This window comes from Argentina silus (assembly GCF_951799395.1).
Source record: "Argentina silus genome assembly, chromosome: 3".
Taxonomy (NCBI): Eukaryota; Metazoa; Chordata; class Actinopteri; order Argentiniformes; family Argentinidae; genus Argentina; species Argentina silus.
The window spans coordinates 20,423,018-20,441,526 of NC_139657.1; the positions used below are offsets into that span (position 1 = coordinate 20,423,018).

Here is an 18,509-nt window from a genome sequence, read left to right on the forward strand (position 1 = left end):
TTTAATGTAAGTTTTCTTTGGGTCTCATGTAGGTCTATAATAATTAAAAAGACAAACCAATGAATGTAGTCTATAATTTATTTAAAAACCTTCATTGGTTTATATATATATAATATTCATTGACATCCATATGTGATTCAAATGCAAAGATTTGAACTTGTTGAAATGAAAACATTTTTATGTGGGATTTACTGCCCAGATAGTGCCAGTCATAAAAGGCAGATACTATAAGAATGTGTAGGGAAATCTTTCATCGTATCCCCTTCATTCACTGGATCAAACTGAGTATATGCTGAACTGGCTTAACCTCTAAAGTTACATCTGTGACTATGGCTGTGTGTTAATTCCTGGCTCCTCTTGCAGGTGTTTCTACACTGTTGAATGTATGCCTGGGCCATATTAGTTTACACAACATCAAGTTATTTGAGACCCCGGCTATTTGAGACCATAACATAGATGAAGGGGTTTGATCCCTGTACAGTGTGTGGGTATTGTTTCAATGCACATTCCAATTTTGAAACCGCCATGAGCGGTTCATTTTGATCCAAATCGTTAATTTAAAAATACACAGTTTAGTGAACAGGCATCTGCCAGAAGACTTATCTGTGTTGACATAAATTGACACTCTTGTATTACACTTTCTCTGTTTTTATAGTCCGACCGTCTCTATGTGAGGCACATGGGACTGGACAATGATTCACTAAACTCAGTGCCTAAGATATACTGTGTTTTTGTCGGGCATCTAATGAAAGTACCTGTTTATGGTCTTGAAACAAATGCTCTGACCCTGTTTGCTCAACATGATCCCATGATATCTCGGTGAGGAAATATGTAACCTGAAGCTTAGCCTATAGCTGGAGGCATTAGCATGTTAACAACATTTGAGAGAGAGAGAGAGAGAGAGAGAGAGAGAGAGAGAGAGAGAGAGAGAGAGAGAGAGAGAGAGAGAGAGAAAGAGAGAGAGAGAGAGAAAGAGAAAGAGAGAGAGATGAACAGACAAATAGATCATTCTCAACCCAGGTTCTCTAAAAGAGATGAGGTCGACCCCTCACTATGGGACACACACTCTTGTGTACCTTTCACTAAAGACCCCTATTCAATCACGTCTGGTACAGACCAGTGACACTTACAAGTGATAGCCCTGCCTTTCACCCATCCCAATAAAGGGATGATGCAAGCGTGCCATTTAATCCAGTGAACCACTCTTCAAGCTCAGCACGAGAGGGGAAATGAGGTGAGGAGTCTCCCTCATTTCCTTCAGAGAACCTGGATTACATTTGTAACCTTTAGTTCTCTTTCAGTTAACTTAGTTCGACCCCTCACTATGGGACTGCAAAACGCCCCGATTGCCTGGTCTGAACTAGAAACCTGTAGAGATACAAGAACGTACCCTTTCCACATTACACAGTCTCCAAACCAGCTCTAACGACGGAATGTGCCACAGAGGGCGTAGTCTCGTCCAGGCTGTAAAAACGTTACAGTATGAGGAGAGGCTCAGTTGGCTCCAGGTGGACAGTGCCTGAATCCCCTCAGGGGGCTGCAAACTCCCAGAATGCAAGCCTCACAATGGCCCCCACGATCCAGTGGGAGAGGCGCTGTGAAGACCCCTGGCAGGGTTCGCCAAGTGGATGAACAACTGATCATAAACCCTGAATGAGTCTTATCTGAGTAGCACACAGCGTGCGCACCGGACAGGGGCCATTCATACGCTCTTGTTCCAATAGAAATGGGCGGGGAATGGAAGGAGCAATACTACAGTGTGCTGTGGTAAGCCGCGGATATGATCTCGGGAATGAACGCTGCATTAGGGCACGTATTAGGGTGTAACGTAACCTGCGTCACCAGGGGCAGACTGAGTGCATGTAGGCTGGACTGATAGCGCATGCAAGTCACTCACACACTTGGCTGTAGCCAGGACGAATAACAATGCCGTCTCATAAGACAGCATCTTTAGGCATAGGTCGAGCGGATGCGACTGCAGTAGTGCTGTGGGCTGCCTGTGCCTCGGAATCCATGCATACAAGCTAATCGTTGATATGCATGAGTATCCGAATGCCTCTCCCCAAGAGGGGGTGGCAATGGTGGCAACAACCGAAAGAGTAAATTCTTGCTCGAGAGAAAAAACTCACCCACACACCAAAGCAGCACAGCAATTAAGCTACACTTAATGGTAGATCATAGCTAGCGTGCCAATTGTCTGAGGCCAATTGGTAGTATTGCTATTTTGGGTATGCGTTGAGCTCAACCACAGGATTCCAGTAGAGACAACCTAACTCCCTGGGGGAATCATAGGATTGTTAGTGGAACAGTTAAGTTAAGTTGAAGGACCCAGAAATCCGTTCTTTTTAATTTAAACTCTTATATAAAATTCTTGCTACAATAATGCTGAAGAAGAATATTTGGGGCATTGAACTGTCAGCTGAATTGTGCATATTTGGCCATGAGGAAACAGAATCAATAGAACATCTATTTTGGTATCGGTGGCTCACTTTTGGATTCAAGTCCAGGAATGGTTGTTAATATCAGTATGGGGGACCAGACCCACTCATTTGGGAAATATGATTCTATTCTTAGGTAAAATAAAAAATTTTTATAGGGAGATAATTTATACAAATGGAGAGATTCAAGGCCTTCATGAAATTCCACAGTAGAAAGAGGGATGTATTGCAAGTGGAAATAGTAAAATGGTAATATACTGAAAAAAGTGGGTTGACCTGTGGACATTGGAAGGTTAGAACTAGATATGGAATGGATAGTTGATTGGCTCATTCACTTGTGAACCCAATACAGGCAGTGATGGGAATTTGTAAATGTCTATATTCTGTACATGTATGTGTCTAAGTGTAATAAAGTGTGAATAGCTGTACATTAAATAGAATTGTGATTGTTATTTTATTTTTCATGTCCTCCATTGAGGGGAGGGTTGGGGCAGAAAATGATGCAACCATTGCTCAGATAGAATTTAAATTTAGTCAGCGAGTGAAGAGTGGAAAAGAATGATATGGCGCGCTTGCAGCATCCCTTTATTAGGATGGATGATAGGTGGGGCTATCACTTGCAAGCGTTACCAGACTGTACCAGGCATGATTGAATAGGGGTCTTCAGTGAAAGGTACACACAACTGTGTCCCCCCATAGTGAGGGGTTGAAAGAGAACCTCACTACAGCTGCGCCTTGTGTGGCATCATCAAGGCCACAGCTGCTATCCAGGCCATAGGAAAGCATGGTAGCAATGTGGTCAAATATAGCCAGACAGGAGCCCCCACTCAAGCCCTTGATAAGAAAGGGAAGCATGAGCACATTAAAATACTAGGAGCTGTGTCCGAAGAGCTAGGCCAATGGGGACAACCAGGCCTAAATTGAATTAGCTATGGAATCTGTCTCACAAAACTGCCCTTACTGTTTAAGAGACTTGTAGTAATTCCCTCTAATCCCTCATCAAAACGATAACTCATTGCAGTGTTACTATTGTACCGGGCTAGTTTTTCAGACACAGGTTAAGATGACTCCAAGACTAGAATGAAAGTGTGATTTGATTTTTTTTTTTAAATCAGTGCTGATTGGTAAAGAAATTAATTTGCATACTGTTTTCTATAGCTGTAAACACATGCTTTAATCTATTCCTCAGGGAATCTTAACCACAGCAACCATGTCTGAAGGGTGAGTAGTGACTATAACCTCTTTAGTGATTGAAATCTTAGTCAAAATGTTTGGGATCCAAATGCAGTCAATTAACTTTTATTCTCTTGTTGTTTGTTGTCAATGGTGTAAAAAGACCGGCACACCTTCTCATGGTGGAGGTGGTGTAATGGTGTGGGGAATGTTTTCTTGGCATATTTTTGGCCCGTTAATACCAATCAATCATCGCTTGAATGCGACAGCCTATTTGAGTATTGTTGCTGACCATGTTCATCCCTTCATGGCCGCAATTTACCCATCTTCTAATGGCTACTTCCAGCATGATAATGCACCATGTCACAAAGCAAAAGGTTGTCATGTTCATGGTTTCATGAACATGACAATGAGTTCAGTGTTCTTCAGTGGCCTTCCCAGTCATCTAGTAGAAAACCTTTGGGGTGTGGTAGAATGAGAGATTCACAGCTTGAAAGTGCACCTGAACAATCTGCAGGAATTGATGCAATCATGTCATCATGGACCAGAATCTCAAAGGAATTTTCTTGTGGAATCAATGCCGTGGAGAATTGAGGCTATTTTGAGAGCAAAGGGAGGCCCTACCAAGCCAAAGTATTCTACAACACACCGACTGCACTTAAAGGTACAGTAGGCCTCACTCTCTATCCTCTCTGTGACACTACCATGACTGCCTCCACAGAATGGCTCCGCTTCATGTGCTCACAGACTGTGAGAATACTGCTTCTGATTTAGAATGGGGATAATCACTATTTTGTACAATTTAGAATGGAGACAGCCACCCATATTAATGCCTAAGAATTAATTGTAATGTACTTAAATAGGCAGATAAAGTACTTTGTATACCTGTCTACCAAAGGCCACAACTAGAGATTAACTATTTGTGTTGTCTTATGTTAGACCAAACTACTGAAAAAGGCAGGGTCGATGCTGGTGGCTGAGTATGAGGAGAGGAAACGTGATAGAGACAACGCCCTAAATGAGAGAGTCTCACTACTAAAACTGTCTGGTGTGTCTGTACAGGAGCTCCAGGTACTGTATCAGCTGTTCAAATGTATTTTGCCCAGGATGATATGGTGTTTTTTTGCAATTAAATGGTCATAGAATTTTCTATTGCCTTAGTTAATTTGTGATATGAGTGAAAGACTTACATGATATCCTATTCTTTTAGGAACTTTGTAAAGATCTACACCGCAAGATTGATATCGTAGATGATGCAAGATACAACATGCACGTTAAGGTGTCCAAAAATGAGATAGAGGTATTCTATCTATTCTAGAATTTCCACACAGAATATCCACACAACATTAAACCTGTCCAAAGTAGGCAGCGGACAGTATGCAAAAAACAGGGGTTAGGCCATGAACGTAGGTCCTTTTCAATAGACCATCTCTGCAGGAATACACACTTTTATGCTCCTGTTTCATGTTTTTTGTAGGGGTATTTAGCACAATATAAGCTTGAATTAGTTATTAAAGGGATAGTTCACTATTTTACACCTTATAGTCAGATGGTTCCTTACGTTGAAAGTAGTCTATGGGGCAGGAGAAACTGTAATCCATGGTTCAGAGTTGTTTACTAACATTGTTTTTTTGTTAGTAGTGGCTAAAGTTAGCTGAAGTTAGTAGTGGCTATTTAAACAACTCTGAACCATGGATTACAGTTTCTCCCGGCCCTTAGACCACTTTCAAGGTGTTTCCAATTTTATTTGCCAGCGTGTATTTTCTCCTCTTTCACATGGAAATAATAGCCATGATTCCTTCTGTTTCCTTTTTTAAAACATACAGTAGAGAGCAAATCCCTCTCAACATGTTGTGTTGCTACAGCAATGGGGGGTCTGCTGACCAGGATGTACCCAGTACACTGTTTCCTACTTTATTAACTCTCTGGACAGAGGGCCCCTACAGGTGTTTGGCAAGCTTCCCTCTCCCCCCATCTAAGGTTTAATAGTGGGAGGATAGTGGGGGACCTGCATTTGGGGATGCATATGCAATAGTGTTTTGCTGCTATATACAGGTCATCAGGACACAAGGATCATGGCCAGAGGGTCTATTTTAGTGAGCCATTCACAGAAGGCCATTGAACTCATACAATTTGACTGAGGTTTTCTTGTCCCCCAGTGATGCCTGGCACAGCTCACTCTACCAGCTTTTCTGAAGAGAAAACGGTATGTTTCTTTTCATGTACATATGATTTGATTATGGGAACCTGCACAGAGGAATTTGGCATGAGAGCACACTCTTTGATATCAGGCATTACAAAATGAAATTATTGAATGATTTCATACCATCATCAGGCATACAAGCATACAGACTCTGTGTGTGCACTCATCTATGGTATAGATCATGCAGTTTTACAGTTTCATATTCTGAGAAATTCAATAGCATTACTTTCACATTTTGATAACCTCTTTATTTGTATATATTTTACAGACATAACAAGACAGATATTTGATTGAAATATAACTGATTAGATGTTTCTGAATTACATAGGGTTAGATTTATGTCTTTCAAAAATATTTGTAAGTCAATATTTCTTTTAACAATTTGTAGTATTCAAGCATGTACTGTGGTTAATTTAAAGGCTTGGTATCTGCATGGTACCATACCATGTCTACCATGTCTAGTTTAAATCCTTTGTTTCAGCTGGCATTCACTCAACTAGAAACATGTTGAAATATATATTATTTAAATATATGACATTTTGAGGCTGAAACAAATGTTGATGCTTTTGTTGGTGAACAAAGAAGATGCTTTTGTCAATTTTTTAAGAAAGACGGTAGAGATAAACCATAACATCTAGTTAATTGTCTCGGGTGTATAGATGCTTAAGTTGTCTTGCGTGTTAATTAAGAACATTTGGCTCTCTTTCAGGAAACAAAGGATAATCCAACATGTCTGAGGCGTAAGTATAATATTGATGTGCGTTTTTTTGGAGGAAATCATAACTGTTCATACCTTTACAAGGTATTCAAAGTTTTCAACTCCTTGTTCAATTGTTTTTTGTTTTTTTCATGACCAAATTCTCCTCATAGACCAGTAAGTGAATTAGACATCTTTTGAATTGTATAATTTATATGGATTATGATTTGAATTTAGATCCTTAAAGTGATACAATACACTGATCATTGAGGCACAGTATTGCGATGAAACATTACATACTGTGGAGTAATTCAGTAATATTAAACTTGTTTGCTAACTATGCTGTGTATGTTTTTATAACCACTCAATTGTAAATATACATTGTGACAATGTTGATTTCTTGATTAACCACTATGTACTGTTTGTTCCTGTAGAGAAAGTCAACGTTTTCTGCATCCCGCAGATTGGCTTTAAAGGTATTGTTGTTTTCCCTTTTCTCTAATAATGCTCACAAACACTTGACAAAGCACATTTGTATCCACTCATATCACATTATCACATAACATATTAATTCCCCATGTCGTATATCAGACTAAACTGCTGAAAAAGGCAGGGGCGATGTTGGTTGCAGACAAGGAGGAGAAGAGGCTGGAGAGAGAGAACACTCTGAGTGAGAGAGTCCCATCACTCATGCTGTCTGGTTTGCCTTTGCAGGACCTTCAGGTATGTGCTGGTCACAGAGGTAGATAGCCCATCAATCATGTGTAAAAGAAAATGTAAAAATGTCAGCATTCATTGTGAAAAAAAAAGAATGTTCACTCAAGAACATGGTTTGTTGTGTTTTTCTATATGCAGTGCCCGATGTTGGTATTCTATTGACCCAATCAGCACAAAGGATGCTTCTTCAACATTTTGGGGGTGACCTTTTGTAAAGAACTACAGTCTGATAAAACTAGACTACTCTCTGAAAGGCCTTTGCAATGGTCTACTGAAAGCGTGTTTTGTGCTGTGGATATGATGCAGTGCTCTGCCTGTCCTTCAATCTCACCTTCTCACAGGCACTGTGTAAAGAACTGCACCATAAGATAGATGTTGTAGATGAGGAACGGTATGACATCGCTGCCAAGGTGACCAAGAATGACAAAGAGGTACTTATTCACATTTCGTTCCCATGCTATTCACCACACCTGTGTTAAAAGTTCATCTTTATGTAGTATTTGTTTTTAATACACCATGTTTGCCTTAGGTTGAGAATTTGTCTCAGAAGATCATTGAGTTTAAAGGCAAAATGAATAGACCTGCCTTGAAGAGGGTGAAGATCTCAGCTGATGCCATGCTGGGAGCACTGCTGGGCTCCAGGGTAAAAGAGTCTGTCGACTTCAAGGCCAACCTCAAGACTGTGAAGAAGGAGGAGGTAAGGGTAGCATGCCTCAGTCCAGTACTGTGTATTGGTCCTCCTGGTCAAAGAAAACAGTTTTGCTGTTAATCTCTGTAATGATTCTTTCTTTATGCACAGAAAGAAGAGGTTATCGACTGGCGTAAGAACGTGGAATCCATGTCTGGTATGGAGGGCAGAAAGAAGCTCTTTGATGCTGGACAATAGATATCAGTAGTAGTTTGTCCATACCTGCCAAAGTAATCAAAATCCTTGCTAATTTATTGGAAATGTACTTTTGTACATGACTTGAGTGCCAAAATGTCTCAGTTGAGGACACACCAAGGAGAGGGAAGAACTAATCTAAATCATACACACACAAACACACACATACACAAACGCGCACACAAACACACATACACACACACACACACACACACACACACACACACACACACACACACACACACACACACACACACACACACACACACACACACACATACATACATATGCCCACACCTGCATATAATGTTATACAATAGTTTAGTTTACATGGTACAGTACATCTAACTTATAGCCATATTTTAGACATATATTTTGCGTGTTTGAATAGTACAATTTCAGGTAGTAACAGTTCTCTTAGTAGTAAAACATCTGATGTCCCTGAATGTCTAAGCTATTCACAAATCCTTTTATGCATCTTTATGTACTTTCACTTACTTTAAATTGTGTTTTTTAATACAGTTTTTGCTGTAATCTATTAAGTTGTTGGGAGCTGGATGGTGTCAGTAATGATAATAAATACCTCTTTTCAATTAAAAGAATTGACTCTTTGGGGCACTTTTTTCATGACTTCTTCTTTCTCAAGGTATCATCAAGTACTGCACTAAAAGTTCTGTATGTGTGCAAAGAGACCACAGGAATTAACTAGCTGATAAGTGTATTCACATGGATAGTGAGTCTTGAAACTTAAAAGGGCTCTTAACTCCCTGAGCAGAACAGAGTTAGACATAACATTTAACAACATTCATAAATCAAAGCAGACATAAGCATTTTTTGCAGTGAGTCCCCTTGAGACCAAGACCTCTTTCATAAGGGAGCCCTGAGAACGAGTTGGGTAATTGATGTTTTTGAAATTCAATAATGAGGTTAGGTAACCTGGGAGTTATGCAGTAATGTTTTATACACAAAAAGGGAGTAATGCAGAGATCTATGGGACTTAAATGAGGTCAACTAGTTGACCAGGACTCTACTTTGGAAAGCAAGATAGCTTGGATATTGTGCGGTAGTTATCTATGTCGGAGGGGTCACCATCTTTATGCACATGACCTGCCTTCCAAACCTTGGGGATAGCACCTGAGATAACAGTCAGATTGAAAATATGTGTTAATGACTGCAATCAGGGGGGCCGAGAGATCTATGACCTACATTACGATCTATGACCTTTCTAAACATGGAACAGGTCATCGGGTTGAGGTCGCTCCAGCTCTCAAAGCAGCCTGTCTGACCCAAGCGAGTTAAGGACACCATTCCATCACTAACATAACTGAAGGGACTGGCTCAACAACAAAGCCCAGTTTCTGAGACTTTTTAATGGACAGTATTGTGAATGACAGTGGCCATGTAATGTTTTACACTCTTCTCGAGAATAAATTATTTATACACTTTATCTGATCTCTCAATAATGAGACTGCCAAAGACAATATAAAACATATGAGTTTTATCACTGATCTTTTTAACCATCTTTATAAAAACAGAGTGGTAATCTTCAAGCGATCCATGTCCTTCAATAGGATCCATGAACACTATGCTGATGTACTTTTTCCAATGGGGCACTACTAAATTCCATGCAGGCATGACTTTGACACTGACTCATGATTGGGAGTGATTAGTTCCTTATGTTTCTACCACAGCATTTATACAGAATGAGCTCTGGGTGGATCAGTTTACATGGCATCAACACTGACTAACACCTGTCCCTGTTATTCTAAATCCCAAAATAAAGCCTAACCCTGACCCTAACCCTAACTAAGATTGACATTGCTTTGTTCTCAGCTCCGAGGTGGAGCTCTGATGTTCTAGCAAATTATCAAATTAATTTGCTAACACAACTTAATGTCATTACACATCACAACTTATTCTTCACAGTGATTCACACAGGATGCCAATCCTGCCACTGGTGTCAGACAGAACTGGTTATGGGCTTCGTACAGTACTACATCTTATTATGATTTTAAACTATTAAATCTAATGAAAAGATGCATAGAATCAATCAAATAAAGTAAAATACAAGCCTGTCCACTCCACAGCATTTTATTGGTTTAGTCCAGTGCTAATATTAGACGCCCTGAGATTGAACACCTCTGGTACAGGGCCAGTGGCCTTTGGCTTGGATATGCACTATGCACTATTGTTCTCGGTGAATCAGAGTTGCTTAAGGTCCTTCGCGTTTTGTGGGACTTCTGTTTGGGTTTCCTTACGTAGATTCTTCACTTGAAACTTGAAACTGAAAGAGGTGGACAGCAAGATTAGAACAGAAAGCTAACGGTATACGTATGACACTGAGTTCTTGGCCTAAAATGGATGATGGGTTGTCACGGCAATAAATGCTCCATGTCACTTGCCTCCAATGGATGGCATCAAAACCACACGGCAGCGTGCGCCCAAATGTCCAAGTCCAATAAAATTGTTTTATTACAGCACTGTCCTGCCTGAACAATGTGTGGATGCTATGTACAATAGTAAATGTCACTGTCAGAGGGAGAGTGTCACAGACAGGGGTCTATTTTAGTGAGCCATTCACATGGGGGATAGAAACTATAAGTGAGCCATTCACACGGGGGATAGAAACTATAAATCTAAATGATATTTTCCCTATCCCCTCTCAGCTCGCTGCCGCTTATCCTCTCAGCCTTTTCTTCATTTTAAAGGTATGTCTTAATGACCACTTTGACTTGATTTGAATGGGCAGATTAGATATCTAATATTTCATTAACTTTGTGGATTAGATAATATATTAGGTATGACAGGAATGCAGGTGTGATAAGCAGAGCAATGCAAACATAGAGCAATACAAATGTTCTTCGGGAATGTATAACCTTTCATTATACATCAATTATGCTAATTTTGTAAATTAGAAGACTGTAAGAATTTCAAAGAAAAGTGATGGTGTAACCACACATTGGATAACCACTTTGCTGAATGCTGACAGCAAATTAGTCTTAATCAACTCACATGTCTTTGAATTAGTTGGCTGTGCATTCATATCACCACCTACTGTATGTCAAGACTTGTCAGTTATGTTGAGAAATATTAGGGCTCTAACCTGGAGAGATTTAGGTTAACATTTTAATAATTCATTCAGTTTTTAGTTTTTTTCATTCAATGTAAATGTGGATTATATTCTACAATAATCATTTAAAATCTAATTTAGTACAGTCTTTAACTCCCCCTTTTAAATTGTGGACAAATAGAAAATATTTGTGAAATTGTGAAAGTATGAGTTGAGGCTTTTAGACTACCTTATTGGACAGGGGATTTATCAGGTGTGGACAATAAATCATATAGCATAGCCAATACATGCATTGAGTAGGTGACAATCAGCCAGTCATCAATCCTAAGCATACAGTTCAATGACATGTAAGAGAGATTACATTGTACACTATTTGCACTTAGATTTTTAAGTCAAACTAACTTTAACTGCAGAATTTCTAATGGGATAAAATGCTAAAAAATGTTTTTTCTTAAAATGTCAGGGTCAGGAAAGGAACGCAAACATGGCAGATGCGTAAGTATGCTTATTCATGTGTGCGTTTGAAAGATTAACTAAAATATCATAGAACGATATGTTTAAAATGTGCTCTCCTTTTTTTCCTCTGCCATTTTGTGCTGAAATAGACCGGTGAGTGGTTTTACCTTTGACCACATCAAAAAGATCCAAAATATCATACAATTGATGATTATAGCAAGCATAAACCTTTTCTTTCATTTGTCAAATATTCCAGAAAAAGTCTAAGATCTCCTCCTCACGAAGGCTGGGGTTAAAGGTAAACATTGCATGGTTGCTAGAATTGAGATGCAGAATGCATGCAATATATAATATTCATGATATTGCTCCCGACCCTTTGACCTTTTGACCTTTTTTTGTACACTCCTTTCTGATGTTTACACTCTTTCCCTATAGATGAGGTTGCTTACAGTAGCTGCCGAAATGTTGATTGTTGAGAAGGAAGAGAAAACAAAAGAGAGAGAAGATGCTCTGAGTGAGAGAGTTCCTCCTCTCAAACTGTCTGGTTTGTCTGTGCAAGAGCTTCAGGTACTTGAATGTTGAAATGAACATTGTCATAACACAGTTTTTGTATTCATCCTATGTTAAATTCTCACAGAGAGTGTATTAAACAGAAAGTGTTAAATTCATTGTCTTTAAGTTATGTTCTTTTGACAGGATCTATGCAAAGATTTGCATCATAAGATTGATGTTGTAGATGAGGAACGGTATGATATTGATGTCAAGGTGACCAAAAGTGACAAAGAGGTAAAGCAGTAAGAGATAATCTATGAGATAATAACAACAATGTGTTGGAATATTACAGAAAATAACCCAACGTCTATAACATTCTTTAGTGAGCTGTTTGATAGCATTATTGTGTGCAATATTGCGTTAACCTATCTTTAACATTAACTAATCATAGTCTCACCCCATTGCACCTTTTCTGACTGCTTAATGTAGTTTAAACCTAATAATGTCCAAACACTGCCCCCAGGTGGCTGTTAAATGAACAAGCGTGAACAATGACAGCCATATTGAATAGGTTATTGTAGTACTGTGCAACTGGAGGAAAAGGGTCAATGAGGTGACAGAGCCCATAGGACTATAATACCTGAAATGTGCAATGTCCCCTGTCCCAGATCAATGATATGATGCTGAAGATCATTGAGCTGAAGAGCAAGTTCAAGAAACCCAACCTCAGGAGGGTGAAGATCTCTGCTGAGGCCATGCTGAGTGTTCTGCTGGGCTCTAAGCACAAGGAGTCCATTGACTTCAAGGCCAACCTCAAGACTGTGAAGAAAGAGGAGGAGAAGGTAAGGCTGGCGATGTATTGTAAGGATATCTGATTTTACGTGTTATCTAGCGACTATCATCATGATTGAAATCTATGAACTGAGCCAAATTATGCAGGGAGACAATGATAATTATATATTTTTGTTCCCCACAGAAAGCTGAGGTTGTCGACTGGCGTAAGAATGTGGATTCCATGTCTGGTATGGAGGGTAGGAAGAAGCTCTTTGATGCTTCTGGAAATTGAAAGGTAAAAATAATGTTATTTTAAATAAGAATGTTAATTCCTCACCTGTCAACATATTTCACACAAAAACATAATTGCATCTGAGTTTATTTGGTCTACAAAATGACTTGCAGATGAAAATCAAAGTACAACCTTGCTGGTTGGAGATAACAAGAAGGTGCAGCAGAAGTCTACGTTAAGGAGATTGACTGAAGGTATCAATACAGATTTTAAGAGATAATTGAATGATCACACAAAGTGGCAAAATGATGTGTATTGAAGATTGTTTTGAAGTGGTTTATAAACAATTATGTTTGTTTTTTGTACATGAAATAGTAAATATACTTTTAAATTACTTCATGACAATGTTGAAGCAGATGTAGTGTGTATGATAAAAAATATGTTGGATATTTCTTTTGTTTGAGCAAATGCATTTCCTTATTTACAACGACTGTGTACAGTTGTAAGAGTGACAGCACACCATTAAAAACGTTGTTTCAGCATTTCTAGTTGTCTCATGTTTGATGTACAGTTATCCCCAACAGCCTGATGATGGCAGTATAAGCTTTGAATTGAGATGGGAGAAAAATGGCTCACACATAACTCCTACCCTATACAGTAGCTACTGGACAAATGAAATGTGTTGTCCATCAACAGTTTTGATTTGTTTTTAAAATGTTTGATTCTCTGACAGTATACATGACAAGACATTGATATGTAAATGTAATACCAATAAAAGAAAATATGTTCTTTACTTAACTTTTTTTATGTGAAATCTGAATGTGCTATCCACTGTCCTTGTTAATTTCCATCTTTGTTGGGTCATATGTCAGTCACTAAATAGTTGACAAGGCAGTTCTCTAACTACAGTATATGCTCCATCAAAGAAAGCAAAACTGTCAGTATCCTTCACAAACATTATTATTAATAGCAAATTTGTTCTGGATAAGATATGCTACCATGATTTAATGTTGACAAAGTTCCATCTGACTAATTATAAAACTAGTCACTGACATAGTAGTCAACTATATGTAATTAAAGTCGTTTGGATTTGGATTTGGATTTGTAAACCTTTACTTTATGCAAAACAGTGTGGTTCACTAAAGGCTTAGAAAATAAATAAAAAAATAAAAATTGAATTGAAATCTCTTGATTGTGTATCAAATATTATGTATTGCTTATCCTTGCAAAACATTTTTACAATCTCACATACAATACTGTACAACTCAAGTCTGGTTACGGGGGTTATTGTATGTGAGTACCCCTCAGCGGGTGTCACAGATAGAGAGTCACGCAGAAACATTCACACACCAGACCTTGGGATGTGCAGCATTTCAGAGCAAGAATGGTGAGGTCAGGCAGTCTATTTTAGTGAGCCACTCACATGATCTTCAGAATCTATATATCTACCCACTTTCCGTCCTTCTATTCTACTCTCACAAAGACAACAAGTAGCTTTTCCTCACCTGAAAGGTAAGTTTTCAGCAAACGCAGTACCTTGATGGAGGACACTGTAAATGGGATTGTGGAAGAGGAGTTTGTTCTGTAATGACAGCAGCTTGCTGTCACTGAGCAGTCACCTCTACATAGAGGTTAATTTAATATGTAATAATGTGGCATAGAAATTGTACATTTGATGCATGTGACAATTGTTTTACTATAGAAACTGATTGGATTACAATGTCATTGCATTTTTAAAAATATAATAGTAGAGGTGTAATTGTTAGATGACCAGAAATAAGATGTCTACTACAGTAACTTTCCTGAAATTATTTTTTGTGAGATATAAAATTAGACAAATACCGTAATCTGTCTATTTGAGCTAATACTGTAACTCCATCATAGACAAGATTAATATTGTCACACAACCAAAACAATCATTTTCTGGTGCCCCAAACATACAGTGTATTTAGGATGCTATAGTACATTTTGCCCTCTGTGAAAAACAGGATTAGGATTCCTGATGCAGTGCTGTATGTTAAAAAACCCCTCAGATTCTTCAAAAAGCTTGTGATTACTTGTGAGATTGAATTGACGTTTTCTTTTTTTCACATTGTGAAATGACAGAAGACCCACACAGAACTGCAATCATGTCTGAAGCGTAAGTACCCTGGCTTTTATCACATTGCTGTCAAAATATAAAGTAAATAGTCTGCAAAAGAACATAAATATGACATGTTTGTGTGTGTGCCTTTCATTCTCTCTTTCTCTCTTTCTTTTTAACCAATCGACTGATGTTGGTTCAGGGCGCCGGTAAGTTCATTTGTATGTTCAAATCAGGACAGGAAATGTGAATAGTGTTACTATTACTACTACTACTACTTCTACTAGAATCTAGGTGTCCTGAGGCTCTTATAGTGAAATCAAACTGGTTATCAACATGCTCTAGAAACATTTAATGTATTTCCTTTTCAGAAACCCAAGCCAAAGATCACTGCATCTCGCCGACTTTTCTTGAAGGTAGTTTTTGTGTGTAAACTGAACCATGGTTTGCAGAGTGGAGTAATCATAAGACATGCATTAACAGTAGCTTAGAAATTACTTCCAAAGTCAGCATAAATCTCATAATGCAAGTAATTATAGAGGACTATAGACTCCTTTTTGCATAGAATATGTCTATATCAATGGCACTTATTGGCGGTTTTTTTCATAAAGTAGGCTAAGCTTGTGTGAAATGTACACTGTAGTGTTGTGATTATGCATAACATGCTGTATCCCAGACCAAACTTCTGAAGAAGGCTGCGACTATGGTGGCTGCTGACAAAGAGCAGAAGATAGAAGACAGAGAGAGAATTCTCAGTGAGAGAGTCCCACCTCTCAAGCTGTCAGGCCTGTCTGTGCAGGACCTTCAGGTATTATGAGCACACTGTATGGTTATATTTAGGTTTATTCAGGTACAATGAGTGCACTATATGGGGTATAATCAGGTACCATGAGTATGTGGTACAATAGAGACACATATTCAGAGCTTTGAGTATACTGTGTTAGCATATACAGATACAGTATATTCAAGTTCTATGAGTTGCAAGGGTATGTTTATAATAAATGAACAGGGAACTGTTGATAGTAAATAAGTAAAACACTATGCTTAAATGTCAAACCCATTGAGCATTCAAGTTTTCTTTCCACAGAATCTTTGTAAGGAACTGCACCACAAAATTGATGTTGTTGATGAGGAGCGGTATGACATTGCTGCAAAAGTGTCAAAAAATGACATAGAGGTAGCCATTGCTCAAATTTAATTATTGTTACATTTCACATCAATGGATCTTTTAAAAGTGAAAGTTATGTATGTGATGCATTTGACAATGTGTAGCTTTACACAATGAGAATAGCAAACCTTTGTGCTAGTGTACATATTGGTGTTGGCAATATATTGAAAACATGTCTCAGAAGATCTATGAGCTGAAGATGTATGAAATGGTTAAAGTTAATATTGATAATACACTATGTTTGCCTTAGCTTCTGGATCTGAATCAGAAGATATTTGAGCTGAAGGGCAAAATGAAGAGACCTGCTCTAAAGAGAGTGAGAGTGTCTGCAGATGCCATGCTGGGAGCACTGCTGGGCTCCAAGGTCAAAGAGTCTGTAGACTTCAAGGCCAACCTCAAGACTGTGAAGAAGGAGGAGGAGAAGGTAAGGGAGACAACAAAAATGCTTTTCAGTTTGCAAAAACTTCAAACTCCTCCAGTATTAAATAAATCATTCAGTTAATTAACCTCTATGATATGTATTTGTTTGAAAGACTGAATTTGCTTCTGTTCAAGTGCAATTACTGTGTTGTTAATTGGCACATGTGTGAGTCACTTTGTTATCCTCCCCACAGAAAGAGGAGGTGACTGACTGGCGTAAGAATGTGGATGCTATGTCTGGCATGGAAGGCAGGAAGAAGATGTTTGCTTCTTAATCATCGGAGCAATGAATTCATATGACATTTTACCTTACAAACTGACAGTCAAGACACAAGCAATTTTTACATGAGAGTCTCCTGAATTGTTACTGAATTGACACATTTTTGTGTGTCATATGATAATTATTCTACTCACTCACTGGAAAATAATGTATTATTTGTATATAATATGTTATGAAATATTGTTATTTATTTGATTGTGTGTGATCAGAATCAGAATTCAGAATTCTTTTACTTGGCCATGTATATTTGCACATACAGGAAATTGACTTGGTGAGGTTGGTGCATGGGACATAAAAAACAACAATATATATATAAGCAAAATATTAACTGTACAAAAATGTACAAAATAGAACAATAAAACAAAAAATGATGTAGGCTGTGCGATGCACTATGTTGAGTGGTTTTGTATCACTGACAATAAAGCACTTCACTATCTGGTTCACTTGTATCAGCATCAGCAACATTTCATTTCACGAAGCAGTTGACAATACACAATCCACACACCTGTAATGTAAGTTGCCAGAGAGTGTTGTTAAGACATGTGTAGGCCGAGAGGATATTGTGTCCCGTTCCCCAAAAATATATGTTTTGCAGGTAAAGTACATTGTAAGCTGATGTGAGCCAAGATGGATTCTAATCACATTAGATACTTTACTGTCAAGCCACGTTCAATGAACGTTACCTTGTAGTGTGAACGGACTCCCTCATAGAGCTCTGACTCCCTCTTGACAGTTTCAGCGCGAGGCTTACATCAGTCCTTATATGGATTACACACGCAATTATAGTCCCGCCCTTAGATGCGAGTTACTATTTCGATTGGATGATAAATATCTTGACTGTCGACGGCTGGGACTGCCCTCGATGGTGATCCAAATTGCTGTCAACAGTCACGATTGCACGACAATTGGGCCGAGCTTGAAACTTACGCAGGGTAAGCTATACATTCATATTACTGTATTGCTATGATGCATTTTCCTCACAATTATGCTTGCAGCACACACTGGAAAATGCAGTGTTTTCCTCGTGCGAGCGTGTCCGTTGGGTTCCTAACAAGGACCAAGATGAGACGTGCAGTGCAGTGCAAGGCATCCAGCAGTTGCTTGGCAGTTGCCTTTAGCTAGCTAACGTTAGGCTAGCTTTCGTAACTGTTGATAGGAATAGTGTTATGTTATTATGGTATTAATTGCATTGTAGGCTTTACACAATAGTAGCCTACATTTTTCTTAGGTGCAATATCAGACAGACGTGTCTCATGTAATAGGAATTATCCTGCATACGTCGTGCATTTGCCATCTTTTTTATTCTGCCACTTGAAATGCCTGACATTAAGGCAACCTCAAACCTTTTTCAGGCAAATAATTGACATGTTAATGCAGTACTGAAGCAGCTAATCTAGTACAGCTTGTGCTAGCTAGCCTGCTC

The 18,509-nt window shown here is 38.6% G+C and overlaps 2 protein-coding genes across 2 annotated transcripts; both read left to right on the plus strand.

Moving 5' to 3' along the window:
* Window positions 1-4,577: 4,577 nt before the first annotated feature.
* LOC310802215 (troponin I, slow skeletal muscle-like) lies at window positions 4,578-8,215 on the plus strand (the record flags this gene model as incomplete). The annotated part of the gene is made up of 7 exons (XM_083666507.1): window positions 4,578-4,682; window positions 4,822-4,911; window positions 6,946-6,987; window positions 7,103-7,234; window positions 7,570-7,659; window positions 7,758-7,931; window positions 8,028-8,215. The coding sequence occupies 7 exons, from the start codon at window positions 4,578-4,580 to the stop codon at window positions 8,112-8,114; spliced, it is 720 nt and encodes a 239-aa protein (XP_083522633.1). The 3' UTR covers window positions 8,115-8,215.
* Window positions 8,216-12,099: 3,884 nt separating this feature from the next.
* LOC310801810 (troponin I, cardiac muscle-like) lies at window positions 12,100-17,369 on the plus strand (the record flags this gene model as incomplete). The annotated part of the gene is made up of 4 exons (XM_083665963.1): window positions 12,100-12,204; window positions 12,334-12,423; window positions 16,637-16,810; window positions 17,001-17,369. The coding sequence occupies 4 exons, from the start codon at window positions 12,100-12,102 to the stop codon at window positions 17,079-17,081; spliced, it is 450 nt and encodes a 149-aa protein (XP_083522089.1). The 3' UTR covers window positions 17,082-17,369.
* Window positions 17,370-18,509: the final 1,140 nt, after the last annotated feature.